The 18440-nt window shown below is 41.7% G+C and overlaps 1 protein-coding gene across 5 annotated transcripts in view; it reads right to left on the bottom strand.

Moving 5' to 3' along the window:
* Positions 1-18440, bottom strand: part of LOC146348541 (C4b-binding protein alpha chain-like) — a 111656-nt gene that overhangs the window by 36588 nt on the left and 56628 nt on the right. For 3 of the 5 annotated variants that reach the window (XM_084853392.1, XM_084853394.1, XM_084853390.1), the window contains 4 exons: positions 12977-13159; positions 11396-11587; positions 9287-9478; positions 7459-7485 (listed from right to left, as the gene is read on the bottom strand). In XM_084853392.1, the coding sequence (XP_084709518.1) occupies positions 7459-7485; positions 9287-9478; positions 11396-11587; positions 12977-13159 (594 nt within the window). Of the gene's footprint in view, positions 1-7458; positions 7486-9275; positions 9479-11395; positions 11588-12976; positions 13160-18440 lie in introns of all 5 variants that reach the window. The other 2 variants (XM_084853391.1, XM_084853393.1) reach the window with 1 other exon arrangement.

Genomic DNA, 18440 nt, shown 5'->3' with positions numbered 1-18440 from the left:
AAGCGACCATGTTGTACTTGAGTTCTTGATTCTAAGGGAAGCAAAAGCCGAGTGTAGTCAAACGCGTACCTGGATTTTAGGAAAGCTGGTTTTAATGAACTCAGAACAATGATCAGTAAGGTCGAGAAAAGGAGACCAAGATGGGTGGGAACTTTTAAAAAAGGAAATTCTCAAGGCACAATCACAAACAATTCCAACAAGAAGAAAAGGTGGAAGACAACAGAAGAAGCCAATGTGGCTTCACAAAAGCTTAGGGATGACCTGAAAACAAAAAAGGACACATATAGGAAGTGGAAAGAAGGCCAAGTAACAAAGAAAGAGTACAGGCAAGTAGCACAGAATTGCAGGGATGGCGTCAGGAAGGCTAAAGCTGAGAACGAGCTGAGGTTAGCGAGGGATGCTAAAAACAACAAAAAGTCTTTCTTCAGCTACGTGCATAGTAAAAGGCAGAGGAAAGAAATGGTGGGTCAGCTATTAAATAAGGATGGCACAATGATAACAGATGACAAAGGCAGAGGTGCTCAGTTCCTACTTTGGCTCAGTCTTCTCCCAAAAGGGGGTCTATGACCCCCCTGGCAAAGGCAAAGTACAGGCTGAAGGGGCAGGATTGCAGCTTGAGATCGATAGGCATATGGTCAAGGCACGCCTAGTTACTTTGAATGAGTTCAAAGCTCCAGGGCCAGATGAACTGCATCCTAGAGTAATAAAGGAACTGGCAGAAGAACTCTCAGAACCACTGTCTATTCTCTTTGAGAAATCATGGAGGATGGGGGAAGTGCCAGATGACTGGAGGAGGGCTAATCTTGTCCCTATCTTCAAAAAGGGTAAAAAGGAGGAACCTGGGAACTACAGACCGGTCAGTCTGACATCAATCCCTGGGAAAATTCTGGAGCAGATGATAAAGCAATCTATCTGGAAGCACTTTGAAAACCATGCCGTGATTACTCGAAGCCAACATGGATTTGTCAAAAACAAATCCTGCCAGACAAGTCTGATCTCATTTTTTGATCAAGTAACCTCCCTTGTAGACTGTGGGAATGCTGTAGACATCATATACCTCGACTTCAGCAAAGCTTTCGACAAAGTGCCCCATGTTATCCTGATGAGCAAAGTAGCTCAAAGTGGGCTAGATGAAATAACGATCCGGTGGATCCACAGCTGGCTACAAAATTCAAAGTGATTTGGATAGACTGGACAAAATTTAAAGTGATCTGGATAGACTGGAGCGCTGGGCAGAAAACAACATTTAATAGGGATAAATGCCAAGTTCTGCACCTAGGAAAAAGAAACCAAATGCACAGTTACAAGATGGGGGATACGTGGCTCAACAACACTACAAGCGAGAAAGATCTTGGAATTGTTGTTGATCACAAGCAGAATATGAGCCAACAATGTGATGTGGCTGCAAAAAAGGCAAATGCTCTTTTGGGCTGCATTCATAGAAGCATAGCTTCCAAATCCTGGGAAGTACTAGTTCCCCTCTACTCAGCACTGGTTAGGCCTCATCTGGAGTACTGTGTCCAGTTCTGGGCACCACACTTTAAGAAGGATGCAGACAAACTGGAGAGGGTTCAGAGGAGGGCAACAAAGATGATCAGAGGACTGGAAACAAAGCCCTGTGAAGAGAGACTGAAAGAACTGGGCATGTTTAGCCTTGAGAAGAGAAGACTGAGGGGAGATATGATAGCACTCTTCAAGTACTTGAAAGGTTGTCACAGAGAAGAAGGCCAGGATCTCTTCTTGATCATCCCACAGTGCAGAACACGGAATAACGGGCTCAAGTTACAGGAAGCCAGATTCCGGCTGAACATCAGGAAAAACATCCTGACTGTTAGAGCAATATGACAATGAAACCAATGACCTAGGGAGGTGGTGGGCTCTCCCACACTGGAGGCGTTCAAGACGAGGCTGGACAGCCATCTGTCAGGGATGCTCTGACTTGGATTCCTGCATTGAGCAAGGGGGTTGGACTCGATGGCCTTGTAGGCCCCTTCCAACCCTACTATTCTATGATTCTAAGTCCTTGCCGCTCCCCAGATAAATGAAAACAGTCCTCTGCTCCTATCTGAGATGTGTAGGCAAGGAAGAAACAAAAAATAGATTAAAAAGCCTGAAGAAAGAGAGCTTTAAGAGCAGCAACTCACCCCAACCTACTGGCTCACTAGGAAAACTTGGCTGGGCGATATGGGTGGCTCCTCCCCCTGCAGGCCAATACTTTGGCCCTGCTTATTAGTTCTAGAGGGAGGTGCCATCCCAAGGTAAAGGAATGCCCTCCAGGAGATCTTAAGCCAAATCTTATCTTCTACTTTATGCCAAATGATATTGTTCTATTCCCTTAGAGATGGTACTTCTTGTTTTTTATTTTTCCCATCTAGAGGAAAAATAACAAACATAGGAGGACCGAGACATGAGAATTGCCTCTGTCACTCCTCCCATACTGCTAGCAGCAGCCTGGCAGGGCATATGATACTTGGAGGTCTCCAAAATTGGAGGCTTCCTTCTAATTGCCATGTACTCTTTTCTATATACCATGTTCATAGAAAGTATGTACCATGTACATATAAAAGTACTGCGTATGTTTTTCTGTTTATACTTACATTAATCCCCCCAAATCTTATTCTTTGCAGATCAATCATATATGTCTAAAATCTGCAAAATCCTGATTGCATCTCCAACACAATGCAGTTGACAATTTAGACAATTTCTGCAGTCACTGAGGTTTTAAATACCATAAACATATTATCATATAGAAATTTTTCCTTGCTGCTACATCCATAAAGTGCTCTGGACCTTGCACATATACAACCTTTCATTTTTTATCTGATACACTGATGATAAACTTTTTGCCATCTTGCCTTTATCCCTGTCTCCTGCTCTTGTAGTTCTGAAAGTGTATTATATAATTTTGATCCCAATCCCTTATGAGAATCACAAGTAATTATTACTTTTTAAAACTTAGTTAAGGATGCATATATATTATTTGTCCTAGACATTTTATTTACATAACTCCTTATTTGTAAGTACAGAAATAATGGAACTTGAATACTTTTTTGTTCTAAGTCCTTATATTCAATTATTCTCCCTTCTTTCAAAAATCACTTATTTTTCCAATCCTTTCTGTTTCCAAAAACTCCTATCACAATACCTTTTAGCCTGCTGAAAACGATTCAAAGAAAAAATGACATTAATTGAGAAATTCCAGAGGCTAATGTAATGGCCTATGCTTTCTTTTAAAGTTATGGGAACATCCACCTGTTCCAAGTCCCAATGCTCTGATGAGTAAACAACTGAATCAAAGCAGATGAAGTAAGCTCATTAGACCAAGCACACCGCCATGATTCATGTCCATACAGGTGACAATCAGTGCAAAATACCGTATAGCTCCCACACCCGAGTCTCTAAGCTTATTTACAAAATTTGAGTCCTTACACTTATTCCTCCATCATGCCATATTCCAAGATAAAAAATAATGAATCGTTATCTGCTTGCGTTAGTCACTCTACCTGCATAACTGAATTCAAAGTGCATCTATTATCCAAAACAAAACAACCATTAAGAGAGCAATTCTATGACCCCTAGACAGAATGGGGGGAGGGGCTTAGGATAGTTCAGATTCCTGGATTTGAGGACGGAGACACCAATCTGAGGTCGGAGACAGGTTAGTGTGGAAAGAACCGCTCTGGCTGCCTCTCCGAGGTCGGAGAGGACGCAAAAGCGACCTCGGAAGGAACTTAAAGGGGACATTCCTATGGGCAAGGAGGGGACTTGGGAGGCTGGCTTACAGAGACCTCCCCAACCTCTTTCCCTCCCCAACACCTCAGCTAGATGGGTGAAAATGCCCGTCTAGCTAAAGTGCAGGGTGGGAGGAGCAAGGAGGCGAAGACTGCCTCCGCCGCTCCTCCCACTCTGCACTGAATGGCTGTAAGCCTCCACATTTGGAGGCTTATGGTCATCCCAATAGGATTGTGCCCTTAGTGGAATTAATGTAGGGCAAAACTAATTCCCTAGGGCAATTGGTGGCAAAGCCTGATTCACATGAAAGCACAAGCTCCCCATCAGCTACCTACAAGCTCTTACTCGGCTTGAAAAAAATAAACTCCTTAGGTGGCTCACCCAAAGGCAGATCAGGAGGTGAGCTAATAAAATTTTCACAATGCCCAAATAAAGGACGAACCCTAACACCCCCTTTACTTGAAAATGAAATAACTGCATCTGCTGAGTGCCTAACATAACAACTAGAGCTAAACAAACAATAGGTTGTGAAAAACTGAATCTGAACTAATATCTACAATTTCCTCCTGCTCTGCTTTCGGTAATGCAGCAAAAGATGTAGTAAGTTGCTGATCCACTAGGTCAGATTCACAATTGATCAGAGAAGATTTTCTAATTGTCAGTAATGAATTTTTATTTGATTGCATATCGGTATTGGGGGGGGGGGGTTGTTGTAGAGTATCTCATCAAGCATTTAGGAAGATTAGAAGAGGCCTCCAAAGAAATACTGGAGTGCAGCTGAGACTGATGAAATTGCAATAGTTGCGTTATAACAGAATCCTGAAAAATCCTTGAGAGGTTGAACCCCAATCTCTCCAATCTGGTTCTGCTGCCCAAAAGTAATAAAGGCACCATAGAACTGGTAAATGATAAAGATTATGCAACAAATCTTTAACTATTCCATCAAAATAAGATCCAATACTGAATGATACACTGCTACTAAATCACTTAATAGTGAAGCCATGGAAGCTCTAGATTTCAGAACCAGGGACCTTGATAATTAGAAGTAGAAATAGCAATCTTATTAGCCTCTAGGATTAGTAAGGCAGTAAGTGCCAAATAAAAATGCTATTTAACAGTTTCAGCCAGCTGGTTAACTGGGTTCACAATGCTGAATGCTCAGGGGTAGTCTAGCTTCCAGCCTAGATGCTAAACGGCTAATAAGATCAAGTAATGTTGAATGTATTTCTTTCAATTACTCATAAATTGAATTTACAGCACTGTTAGAACACACTGCTCCACCAATAGCTTACCAGAGAATGTTAAATCCAAATTCGTTGACAAACACACACATACCCTAGTTATGAGAATTTAAAGTGTCAGTTATATTGGAATTAAGCACACCAAAACAATTACTTCAAGCACAGTAAAACAGTAACAGGAACAATTGGGAGGAGGAAAAAGTATCAGTTCTTGGTTGTTTGAGTTTCAGGCAAAATAAATTGCCCCCAGGACTATCCCAGCACTTAGTTTACCCATTGTAGTCACCTGCACCCCTCTAGACTGATAAAATCTAAGACTACAGATTTAAAACAACCCCTGGAACTCAAGCGCGTCATCAGTGCAACCCTTACGGGGGGGGGGGGGAATCAACAGCTGACTATATCACCCAGTTCCTTTCATTTGCAGTGACTCTGGACAGACTTTTGACAGGGTTCTTACAATATAATTCTTTTGAGTCCCTTTTCACATATTTTTTTCTTAGGCCTTTATTCTTTAAAATGGATTTTCCTCTAAGATCACTTGGCAGTCCAGGATAAAAAATAAGGGTGTTTCAACACAAATTGGTAATGTGACTAGTGTACCCTAAGTAGAATGTCCCAAGGGAATGATACCATGGGGAAGAGCAAGGCAAAAACTAAACTCACACTATCAAAAAAGTTGTTTTGCAGAAATAGCTGCTGCTGCTGCTGGGACACCCCAGTACAACCACAAAGCAGAAGGGAATATTCAAAAGGAACAAGTGACAACAGTGACAACAGCACTTCTTCATAGAAATATCCTTCCTCAAGCAGCACTGGTTCCATATCTTCAGGCCCATACAGCAACCAAAACAATAAGCCAACCACATCACAACCACCAAGTGAGGCAGAAGCACAGAGTCTCACATTCTCTGAGAGTTTCATGGTACTTTGTACGTTGGCAGGCTGTCGTCACTATGGCCATTGTAATCCCGCTTCCCTTCAACTCTTTCTACACCCGGCAACCACTCTATACCACCTTCCACTTCAAATCTCCAACACCACACCTAACATATGTATTCTCTGACCTTAGTTGCTTGCAGTTAATTGCCGCACTAGGCATTTATCCATCCCCTTCAGTTTCCCCCACTCTGAAGCCTGTGCTGTATAGCTTGTGCCATGGAGCCCTGACTTGGTTTCTGACTTCAGTGAAGAGCTGTCTAGAAATCCCCACGAGGACTTACAAAGCCATACAGCTCTGACTCTGACTAAGGTGGCCAGGGTACTGTAGCCAATGTAGACCAACAAGAGTATTCACATTTGGGCAGGCGGAGGTAAATAGAAGGCTCTAGCCTTTTACCCCATTTCCTTTCCCTCCAGTCACCCTCCACCAGAACCAGAATTGGGTTGGATGGAGACTCCAACTCACCTTCCCATATCATATCCCTGTTCCCTTCACTCCTTATACCATTGTTTCAACACCCACACCAGAGAAAAAAATAGCAGTGCCTGGAGTGGATGCACTGGTTCTTTCCAGCTACCCCAGCTAGCATGGCAAATGGAGATGATGGGAGTTATAATCCAACAACACCTGGAGGGCCACAGGTTGCCCACACCTGCTATAGGAAGATGCCATCTCTTTCAAACTGACAGCACACCAAAGAAAACAACACAGTCATTTTAGCACCTGCTACTATCTTGAATCCTATTCTTCCCTAGAAAGGGAGAGTATAGATGGAGGCAGACATTAATACAAGGTGCCCTGATGCAAGGATGTGCTGGGAATGGAAGAGTGCAATTAAGAGAAAGGCAATGCCAGGAGCCATTTGGTTCAATTCTGTCATACTTAATTCTCCAGGTGCAACACAGCTGACCAAATGTGATACTAATGAACCAACTGGGCTTATATTTAGATATGAGGATAACTAACTTCTGTATAATTTTGAAAACAGTTTTAATAAGCAGATTTAGGGTGGTTCCAGACAAGGCTTTTATAGCACTATTGCCCTGAGTCATTCTTGGAATTTATGGGGGATCCAGATAATGATATCTTCCATCCATACCCCTCCCATGTTTTCCCACCATTTCTTCTTCCATCTTTTTTCTCCATTAAGGAGAAAAAGATGGATTTGCTGCACAGTACTTTCTAATTCATTGCGCTAGGACCCCTCTGTCTGGAAGCACCTGCACACACGCACGCACACACACACACACGCGCAAGAGAATACTGTCTGGCACAGAACAGAAACTTAAGGGCATTTTCAACCAATGTTAAACACTGTTAAATTCTTACAGGTTTCAAGGACTGAGTTAGGAATGTGCTTAATCTCTCCAACTGAAATATGAGATTTAAAACTGCTTAATATTGGCTGGATAAGGCAGATTTTACAACTCCAGCACATTTTCCTATTTTTAAAAGCATGTGCAATTCAATAAAACTCTGGTCCTGCACGTGAACATTTAATGCATCTTCATGCCTTTCCTATTAGTTCAAGAAATTACATACCAGCTATCAGTAGTACGAAGAGAAAACCTAGAAAAGGAGAGAAAGCATTCTGATAAGTTAAATCTCTTACAATACTAACATTTTATATTAAAGAAAGGCTGCTCATTCAAGATTGGCAGTCACATCAGAAATGCATTATTAGCTGAATTAATGCAGCTCAAGGTTGATTCCATACGCAACTGGTGGACGTATTTCAGGGCCAAAGTAGATGTGATGCTAAACACGTCACTTACTGCTGTGTCTCTTTAAAAAAAAACCCTAACAGCAGACATGGACTGTGTATCAAGACTGTGGCACAGCCATTGGCAGTTGTCAGCAAGGCCAGTGAGGCTTTTAACCCATTTGTGAATTTTCATCTAAAAATTGAGAACTCCAAGGGTAGTATGTGTCCACAGCATTTTTTGATCTTTTGGCAACCAAGTGGGAAAAGAAGTCCTTTGGGTTCTCCTTCCTCTGAATTCAGATAATTTTAGCTGCTCCTCCTCAATTTATTTTCCTTTCCTCCTAAATCTATCCATTTTCACACCCACAACCCATCACTGTCACTAACACCCAAGCTCCCTTGGTTGCATAGCCTCCCTATCACCTGCCTTGCAATTTCCACTGTGACAACTTCCCCTCCATATCTGGCAAATGCTAATTTCCCCAATCTCCTTTCTCGATCTTTTAATTAAGCCTATTAAAGCTACTATACTGGCCTGTGGGATAGGGCAGGGGTAGGAAACCTCTTTCAGCCCAAGGGCCAAATTTAATTTTGGAAAAGCTCTTGGGGACCACATTTCACAGGTGGGTAGGGCCCAAGGCAAAAGTGGTGGGGCAAAAACACAACCATAGCGTAGTTTGAAGTTCTTACTGGCAGTAGCTAAGCCCTGGAAGAGGCATTTCAACTGTTTAGAATCAGGAAAACTGCACAAAAGCTGGGAAACTACCAGTAATCCATGGTTACTGGAAAGGGGATGGTAGCAGGGAAAGGCAGCGTGGCCATCTGGGGAACCCCAGAGGGCTGGATTTGGCCCTTGCGCATGAGGTTTGCACCCCTGGGCTAGGGGGTAGATATATTAACCAAGTCATATTTCTCTTCTGTAATGTGTTCATGTGTGTTTTATAAACAAAAATCTGTAAAAATCGAGAATACTGTTGGACTTTTAATGAGTGAGCTAATTTCCCCAATTTAGAAGTAACTACTCTCCATTTGTCAAAGATTAGTGTGATAACTATTAGTGATAACTGTGTTGTACGTGCTCAAACCTCTACTTAAAGGCCCCTTTAGGTCTGTGTTGGTTGTTACACATGCGTACACAGAAGTTCACCTATGCATATGAACAAGAATGCACAGCAGCAAGGCTGCTTTCCATTATAAAATAAAAACATTCAGGTGAATGTTACATACCTCTTCACATAACATCTAATTTGGTCCTTACCATATGCAAAAAACTTGGGAATTTTAAAACTGCACCTTTTCCACATCCAACCTGGTGATGACACCCAACTGCTGCGAGAAATGAAGTTTACCTTGCTTTAGATTATCCTTTAGGAATGGGTCCTCCTGCCATTTTTAGCACAATGCCCTCTTCATAGCTCATGTCATGAAATGGTGCTCTTTTTGTACAGGGAATCAAAAGTGATTATGCAAAGTACCTTCCAATCCTCCTGCTCTGAGTGCCTACTGTCAGATGAACTGCCTATACACTTACAACCCAAGCTAGTAAAAGGAAGCAGATTTCCTATCTGAGGAAAAATAAAAGGGACAGCAAAAGACAAATGGTTCTTCCACAGTTAAATCAGTGTCTGGTAAGTGCTGGTATATATTTACAAACCTTATACGTACTCAGAGAACAAGATGGAATTTTAGGTGACCATCGCTTCCCACCAATGTATCGAATCTGAGATGACCCTACCAATGTATAGCCAGCATAACATTTAATAGTAACATTATCTCCAGGCTCATATTTGTTTTTCTTCCCATGGGTTATCCTTCCATTACGGATCGACAGGTGAAAAAGATCTTGTGAAGTTCTAACTGAAAACAAAAATAAACTATTATAAACAAAATAAAGCAATTCTAAAGCTCAAAAGGAACAGTTTAATTTGCAACACTGATAGTGTTTGTCACCAAACCATTAATAAAATCCTGTAGTGTGATCCCAACCCTTAAAGCCCAAGGGTGCATAAAAAATCTATGCAGGGCTGCATATAGCAGGGCTGGCACTTCCCACTTCCTGAGATGAAAGGCTATTGGCAGTCTCTGCACTTTTCCTGGATCTACTCAGCTTCTATCCCTTGAGTAATACATGTGAAAAGGGGACAGCCTGCTGGGCATAGCCATCTCAAATCAGCATCAGGCCTAATTGCATACAGACTTCCTAGAGTAGCAGCTAGAAGACATGCACACAATGCACATACATACCCAGCACTATCTTACACCTTTCCCTCACTGCAAGGTTTTTCTTCACTGCAACATTCTGAAGATTGTGAGACTAGGATCCAGGGATGGCACATTTTGGACAATATGTACTCCCAATTTTTCACCCAGTTCTACCCCAAATTTGCCACCTGACACAGGTTATTCAGATAAACTCATAATCAGGAATCAGGTTGACTTGGTTAGCACAGCAGCCTTGGCTACAGCTTCTTCCATCTTGGTTTCCAAACCAGTCTCATATCCAAGTGATTGCATACTCTGTTGATTGCATACTCAAGGGTCCACAACATAGTTAGCTGGTAGAGGCACCAGATTCTGCTTTGCAATCTTGACTTCCAGCCATAGTTCTCTCTCCACCCCAAGTTGTGAGGAAAGATATCAAGTCAGTTGTTCTTTTTGTATTGATCTGATTTAATTTTTCCCTTATTTATCCTATTGTTATCCTTCTGCTCTAATGAGCAGAACAAACCAAGCTGACTACGCTTTTCAAGCAGCATTTGCTGAGCATATTACCAGATGAGTATATTCATGCGGAAGGGTGGAGCTTGAACCCCATGGGATACATTTCCTTGATGGCAGGCCAGACACGACGACACTTGAACCAATGAAGGGTGCAATCCTATGATTGTTTAGACAGAAAAAAATCTTGTCACTCCCAGCATTCTCCAGCCAGCATAGCTGGATGGGGAATGCTGCGAACTGTAAGATTTTTTTTCTGTCTAAACATGCACAGGATTGCACCCTTAATTACTTCGGTGTGTCCCACATTTTCCCTAGACTTGCCTTTGCACGCAAACAAAAGCAATTCATCCAGCATTAACTCTCAGTATAAACATAGGGAGATGTCAAATTAGTAGCTCTATAAGGAAGTACTAACTTTCTTGCAAAGACATCCAGAAACGGATACTTATAGGATGAGGTAATACCTACAGTGTACATACTGGTAAAATAAAATAGATTAATGATCTAGAAAAATGTAATTGGATTAAATATATCATACATTAAACTGGACCCAGATTTAAGCACATGCGACCTTGCTGGCAGAAGCAGAATTCCTTGCTGCCTCTTCCCCCAGTGGGGGGGCGGGGACCCCCCTAAATCAGGTGGTGGCATCTTCCATCAGCTGACTGCTTTCATCAACAGAAGGCAGATCCTGGATTCAACCCATTCATTGTACTAATATGTTGTTTGTGTATAATGTCTGAGTGTTTTATGTAAATGTCTTTTAAACTTCTTATATTGTATTTTAATGTTTTAACTTCTGTAAACCACCCAGAGAGCTTCAGCTATAGAGCAGTATAGAAATGTAATTAATAATAATGATGATAATGATGATGAGACCACATCTTAAATTTGTGACATTTGTGGGGGAAACTAAGCTATGGAATAATTTAATATACACCAATATTCACCTAATGGAAGCCAAATTAACTTTGGCAGTGGGGAACTACCATCTGCATGGATATGGCATTAGAACAACTGATGTGAATACCTCAGAACTGTGTTTATACCTACAGAAACAAGGTTGCACAGGAGGATCCCACACATTGTAGCCACGGCATACTGTAGTCATCTCTATGGTTTCATCAGGAAAAGAATAATGTGGACTGCAGGTTATATCAACAACAATTCCAATGTTATAGTGAGGTTGCAATGGATGCACAGTCCCACTTGGAATTAATGGGGCACCACATAATTCCGGATCAACTGCAATAGAAAAGTCCTCATAAATGTTATAAAAAGATTGTCTATGGACAAATCCCATGGATAGTATCCAACAGGGCCCCCTGCGCATACAGCCAGCCCCACCAGCCCAATGTCTATACATTATGACAAGTATCTCAAGAAAATCACTACATAATATAGCATTTAAATCATATGAAGTGTGCTTTAATATTTTCATCAAATATATCAGGTTAAATACTTGTGGTGCATTGGCAAAAAAAATCTAGATGGGGTATTTTTTTAGTGTTGTTTATTAAGTACAAGTAAAATAAGCATGATAAATTAGAACCTTCTCTAGAGCATCAGAAATTTTTCTGATGCAAATTGAATTTTTTCCGATGCATATCACCCTATGCAAATTGCCCTAACATACATGGAGAAATTTTCCATTTCAAAATTTTCTATAAAACCTACATCACTGACTCACACACATCCAAGCAAACAGGCTAGTCTGCTTTTAATGTGTTTTACTTTTGCATTTTATTGATTTGTTTTGTTTTAAACCTGTTTTAATTTTTGTGATGTATTTCATCTTTATGTAATCTACTTTGGATTACATTAAAAAAAAGCAGGAGAAAAAATACACTAGATACTGCAGTTAGATCATTCTGCATTTCAATATTGCATAGTCTATTCTTACCTTTTTTCTGGCGTCAAAATGTTTAAGCATAGCTAAAGCCTATAGTTGTTCTATTAATTAATTCGTTTCCTACAACCCAAAACTTTATGCAAACATCTTTTAATTTATTGTTCCTGCAAATACAGTTTAGCTAGTCTACCTTCAGGTATGAAAGCCAATTAGAGCCTGTAAATAACAAAAGGATATGTTTATTTATCCTAACTACATATTCTCCCAGCTCCTCCACTGTGAAGTAGAGTAGTAGATTTATTCTGAGAAATACTTAAAACTCTCACAAATTAATTCTGGATTTATGAATCACTCAACGATATAGGTTTTCAAGTGACACAATCATAATATGGGGTAACCTCCAGCGATGAAAAAACCTCCCACTATGAGCGACACCTTGAGCTCAATGGAGGTACTAACCCAATTAGCACCTGTGGAAATCATTGCCCCCCAGAAGGAGCCTTCCTCCTCTTTCAGGCCTAACACATTGGTAAATATATGAACAATTACATGTGTTGAATATGTAATGTTTGCAATTTTGAGCTGCCTCTTATACTGCATTATGCTACTATTATCAAACTAATCATTATGCTACTTAAGTACAACCAATTCCTGAACTTGGTCAAGATCCCTAAAGGAATGCTTACACTGCATTCATGCGTCAATCAGGGTATTTTTCAGTGGCTTATTATCAATGAATGAGTAAACATAATTGGTAATTGAATGCTTTTAAAAAATCTTACTTTTTTTACAGGATGGTACCTCAGGATACCAGGTACTATTCTCCAGACATCGAATCAAATAATTTCCAATCATAAAATATCCAATTTTGCACTCAAATGTAATATTGTTGCCATATGTATATGAATATCGAAATCCACTTAACTTTATTCCATGTTCAACCACTGGATCTTCACACTTTACCGCTAAAAGTGGATAGAAATATTAAAAAAGAAAAACTGTTAAAAATTGAACATTGCAAATAGTTTGTTTGTTTGTGTATTTATTTATTTAGTACCAAAGTACGTAAGTAAGTACGTACATGTCTATACTGCCCAATAGCCGAAGCTCTCTGGGCTGTTTACAAAGATTAAAAACATTAAAAATACAATATACAGAGATTTAAAACAATTTACATAAAAAACACACAAACAGACAATATACACAAAAGAAACATATATCTAAAACAACTTCAAACAAACAATCTCAAAAGCAAACAACCATAATCATAAGACATTCCAGGATCGATTAAAACTTATCATATGCTGCCAAATGCCTGGGAGAAGGGAAAGGTCTTAACCTGGAGCTGAAAAGATAACAATGTTGGCACCAGGCAGGCCTCATCAGGGAAATAATTCCACAATTTGGGAGCCACCACTGAAAAGGCCCTCTCCCTTGCCACTGTCTTCCAAGCTTCCCTCGGTGTAGGCAGCCAGAGGAGGGCCTTAGATGTTGAGCGTAGTATACGGGTAGGGTTGTGTTGGGAGAGGTGCTCCGTCAGGTATTGTGATCCCAAGCCATGTAAAGCTTTATAGGTTAAAACCAGCACCTTGAATCAGGCTCGGAAACATACAGGCAGCCAGTGCAAGCGGGCCAGAGTCGGTCTTATATGTTCAGACCTTTTGGTCCCTGTTATCAATCTGGCTGCCGCATTTTGCACAAGCTGCAGCTTCTGAACCATCTTCAAAGGCAGCCCCATGTAGAGTGCATTGCAGTAATCTAACTTGGAGATTACCAGAGCATAGACAACTGAAGCCAGGTTATCCCTGTCCAGATAGGGGCGTAGCTGGGCCACCAACCGAAGTTGGTAGAAGGCACTCACCAGATTCACCTGCTATAACACTGGAGTCTAAGTCCCGGCGGATGCAAGAAATCTTATCCTGGAAGTGCCTAGAAAATGCATTACAGCAGGCCTCAGAGGGATCTACAGTGTCCTTAGGGTCAGCATGTAATAACCCCCGGACTGAAAAACTCTGCTGGGCAGCAGATAGAAAATTCAATAGAGGCAGTAAGATTATGTTTTTTTTTGCCACCCTCACTGCCCCTGAATATACTTTACCATAGACACATACCAGCATTTGCTTGCATCCACTAGTTCTTTTCCATCTGTACTCAAGCCATCTATTTTGTTTCATCGCTCTCAGCTCTGAAGTATTCCACGGAGCAGTTTGAGCCCTACTCAGGAGAGAGTGCTCAGGAGCAATCATGTCAACCACCCGGGGTCATTTCTGCATTCCACAGATCAACCAGGGTTTTGACAGGGCAGCCTGCCATATCAGCTGGAAACCTCCCCAGAGTCCTCTGGAAACCATCCAGATCCATTAGCCTCTGGGGGTGGATCATCTTAATAGGTCCCCCACCCTGCAGAGGGGAAAAGCTGCTGTAAGTCTAAACCTCAGCAGGTAATGACCATGACAAGGGGACTGATGCAAATTCCTCCACCTTCAGACCACCATCTCTATGTCTAGTTGAGAAAACCAAGTCTAGAGTATGCCCCCCTACATGCGTTGGGCTGATGACATGTTGGGACAGTCCCATGGTCATCATGGAGGCCACAAAATCCTGAGCCGCCCCAGACAAGGTGCCCTCAGGACACATGTTGACATCACCCAGAACCAACTGTTTGGGGGACTGCAAAAGCGCACCAGAGACCACTTAATGTCATATCAGATAGGGAGTCTATTGAGCAGCAGGGTGGGAGGTACACCAACAGAGTCCTCAATCTGTCCTGCTGGCCCAACACAAGGTGCAAACACTCCAGACCAGTAGTCACATGGACAGGGAGCCTGCAGAGGGAGATGGAATTCCTGTAGACCACAGCAACCCAGCCCTCAGGTCTTCCTTGATGCTGAACCAAGTACCCCGGTGTGCAGAGCTAGGTGAGACTAACTCCTCCCTGCTCACCCACCCAGGTCTCAGTTATACATGGCAGATCGGCCACTTCATCTGCTATTAAGTCATGGATGAGGGAGGTCTTACTTTGAACCAATCTGGCATGTACATATTTACATGTATACTTTCTTACAAAGCCAGTATATTTTGCTGAATCCTTATTGAAAAGACAGCATTTGTGATACTCTGTCTGGCTATTGTTTTACTTGGTACTTCCATGTCACGTGTTCTCTTCAAAAATTAAAAAAGCAAAAGTAGTCAAATTGGATGGGCCGCGGTGGCAAATTGGCCAAAGAAAATTCCAGGAAATAATGCTAAAACCCATATTAGAGTAATACTTTTATTAGGCAAACTCAAAGTTCAAAAATATTGTGCAAGCTTTCAAGTACTACAGACTTCATCAAGATGACACACATTCTCCTGTTCCAGCAACAACTCTCTTTGCACAGAGAATCAAGTGACTTTAAGATCATGAGTGCAAAACAGGGGTAGAGGAGAATCAATACAGCCAAACAAAATGATACTGATTATATCCTCAGAGCCACACAGAAAAGTAGTCTTTGGAAACCAACAACAACCCATTGCAACAGGAGACACTGAGATGAGAATGATAATAACCTGGGCTGGATGGGATGACACTCCCCCTGAAGACTCAGGTTTCGGTTTGGGTGTACTCCTGGATTCAGCCTTGAACCTGGATACCCAGGTTTCAATGTTGGCCAGGAGTGTGTTTGTGCAGCTGAGGCTAGTGAGCCAATGGCGTCCATTCCAAGAGAAATCTGATCTGGTCTCATTCACATGCCTCAATTACACTCTTTGGACTACTGTAACATGCTTTATATAGGTCTGCCACCCACAAGCTTTCTTTGTGACTTTCTGACAAGTTTGACAAGTTTCTACAAGATCCTTCCTCAACTTGGTGCCATCCAGTTGTTTTTGACTACAACTCCCATAATTCCTGATTATGTGTCTGGAGCTGATGAGAGTTGTAATCCAAAACATCTGGAGGGCACCAGGTTGGAGAAGCCTATTCTACAACATGGCCCCCATCTAAGCAGACTGGGCAAGTGTCATGAAGATGGGATTCAAGATTCTTACAATATTTGCAGCAATTTTTGAACAATGCTTTACTTAACACGAAGAACAGAAATAAAAGTTAAAAATGGCAGATGAGAAAAATCAGCAGTTGAGTAACAATGGACCTAAATCTCACCAAACCAATCAAACACTTACAAAATTCTTAAAGACTATGCTTTCTGCTGCTGCTGCTGCTCCTTACATGGTCAGCAGGAAATTAAGTGGGAAGGTACTGGCTATGCCCCTCCAGCAAGCATGCAGAACTTCTGTAGATGGCTGAGGTATAGAGGGGGTAGCATGATAATCTTACCAAGTTAGATAAACATGACTCACATCTAAACAGGCAAGGCAAAATCCATGCAAATGGGATTCAAGGATCTTAATACAAGCAATACCATTTTTAACACTTACTTGCCATATTGGAAAATAAGTGACTGAAGGAAAAATAATCAGATCAAAAATAACAGACCTATACTGAATATGTACAGAACTCGCAGAGAAAAGTCCCTTTCTGCTGAGATCCCTCCCCTTCATGGATCACTGCCTTGTTGTGGCAAAGGGGCTTGCGTAACTCAGTGAAGCCATAAGCTATGCTGTGCAGGGCCACCCAAGACGGACAGGTCATGGCAGAGAGTTCTGACAAAATGTGGTCCACTGGAGAAGGAAATGGCAACCCACTCCAGTATTCTTGCCAAGAAAACCCCATGGAACGTATCACAAGGCTAAAAGAGATGACGCCGGAAGATGAGCCCCTCAGGTCGGAAGGTGTCCAATATACCACTGGGGAAGAGCAGAGGGTATTTCCAAGTAGCGCCAGAAAGAGTGAAGCGGCTGGGCAAAAGCCGAAAGGACACTCAGCTGTGGATGTGTCTGGCCGTGAAAAGAAAATCCGATGCTGTAAAGAACAATATTGTTTAGGAACCTGGAATGTCAGATCAATGAATCAAGGTAAGCTGGAGGTGGTCAAACATGAGATGGCAAGACTGAACATCTACATCTTGGGAATCAGCGAACTCAAATGGACAGGCATGGGCAAATTTAATTCAGGTGACCATCATATCTACTACTGCGGGCAAGAATCCCTTAGAAGAAATGGAGTAGCGCTCATAGTCAACAAAAGGGTGGGAAAAGCAGTACTGGTTTTCAAAAACGATAGAATGATCTCAGTACGAATCCAAGGCAAACCATTCAACATCACAGTAATTCAAGTCTATGCCCCAACCACTGATGCCGAAGAAGCTGAGGTTGATCGGTTCTATGAAGACCTACAACACCTTCTAGAACTAACACCAAAACAAAAATGTCCTCTTCATCATAGGGGATTGGAATGCTAAAGTAGGAAGTCAAGAAATCACCGGGATAACAGGCAGGCATGGCCTTGGTGTACAAAATGAAGCAGGACAAAGGCTAAAAGAGTTTTGCCAAGAGAACACGCTGATCATAGCAAACACTCTTTTCCAACAGCACAAGAGACAACTCTACACATGGACATCACCAGATGGTCAATATCGAAATCAGATTGATTATGTCCTTTGCAGCCAAAGATGGAGAAGCTCTATACAGTCAGTAAAAACAAGACCTGGAGCTGACTGTGGCTCAGATCATGAGCTTCTTGTTGCAAAATTTCAGCTTAAAATGAAACACGTAGGGAAAACCACTAAACCATTCAGGTATGACCTAAATCATATCCCTTATGAATATACAGTGGAGGTGGGGAATAGATTTAAGGGATTAGACCTGATAGACAGAGTGCCTGAGGAACTACGGATGGAGGTCCGTAACATTGTTCAGGAGGCAGCAACTCAATCCATCCCAAAGAAAAAGAAATGCAAGAAAGCCAAGTGGATGTCTGATGAGGCTTTACAAGTAGCTGAAGAAAGAAGGGAAGCGAAAAGCAAGGGAGAAAGGGGAAGATATATCCAACTGAATGCAGAATTCCAGAGTATAGCAAGGAGAGACAAGAAAGCCTTCTTAAATGAACAATGCAAAGAAATCGAGGAAAACAACAGAATGGGAAAGACTAGAGATCTTTTCAAGAAAATCAGAGATCTCAAGGGAACATTTTGTGCAAAGACGGGCATGATAAAGGACAAAGAAGGCAGGGACCTAACAGAAGCAGATGAGATTAAGGAGACATGGAAAGAATACACTGAAGAACTATACAGGAAAGATCTTAATGTCCCTGATAGCCATGATAGTATGGTCACTGAACTTGAGCCGGACATCCTCGAGAGTGAA

This window comes from Heloderma suspectum, chromosome 4, assembly GCF_057233095.1.
Source record: "Heloderma suspectum isolate Gila_16-S chromosome 4, 16-S_ref, whole genome shotgun sequence".
NCBI classification, from domain to species: domain Eukaryota; kingdom Metazoa; phylum Chordata; class Lepidosauria; order Squamata; family Helodermatidae; genus Heloderma; species Heloderma suspectum.
The sequence above is the reverse complement of the archived record's forward strand: the minus strand, read 5'-3'. Positions and strand labels throughout refer to the sequence as shown.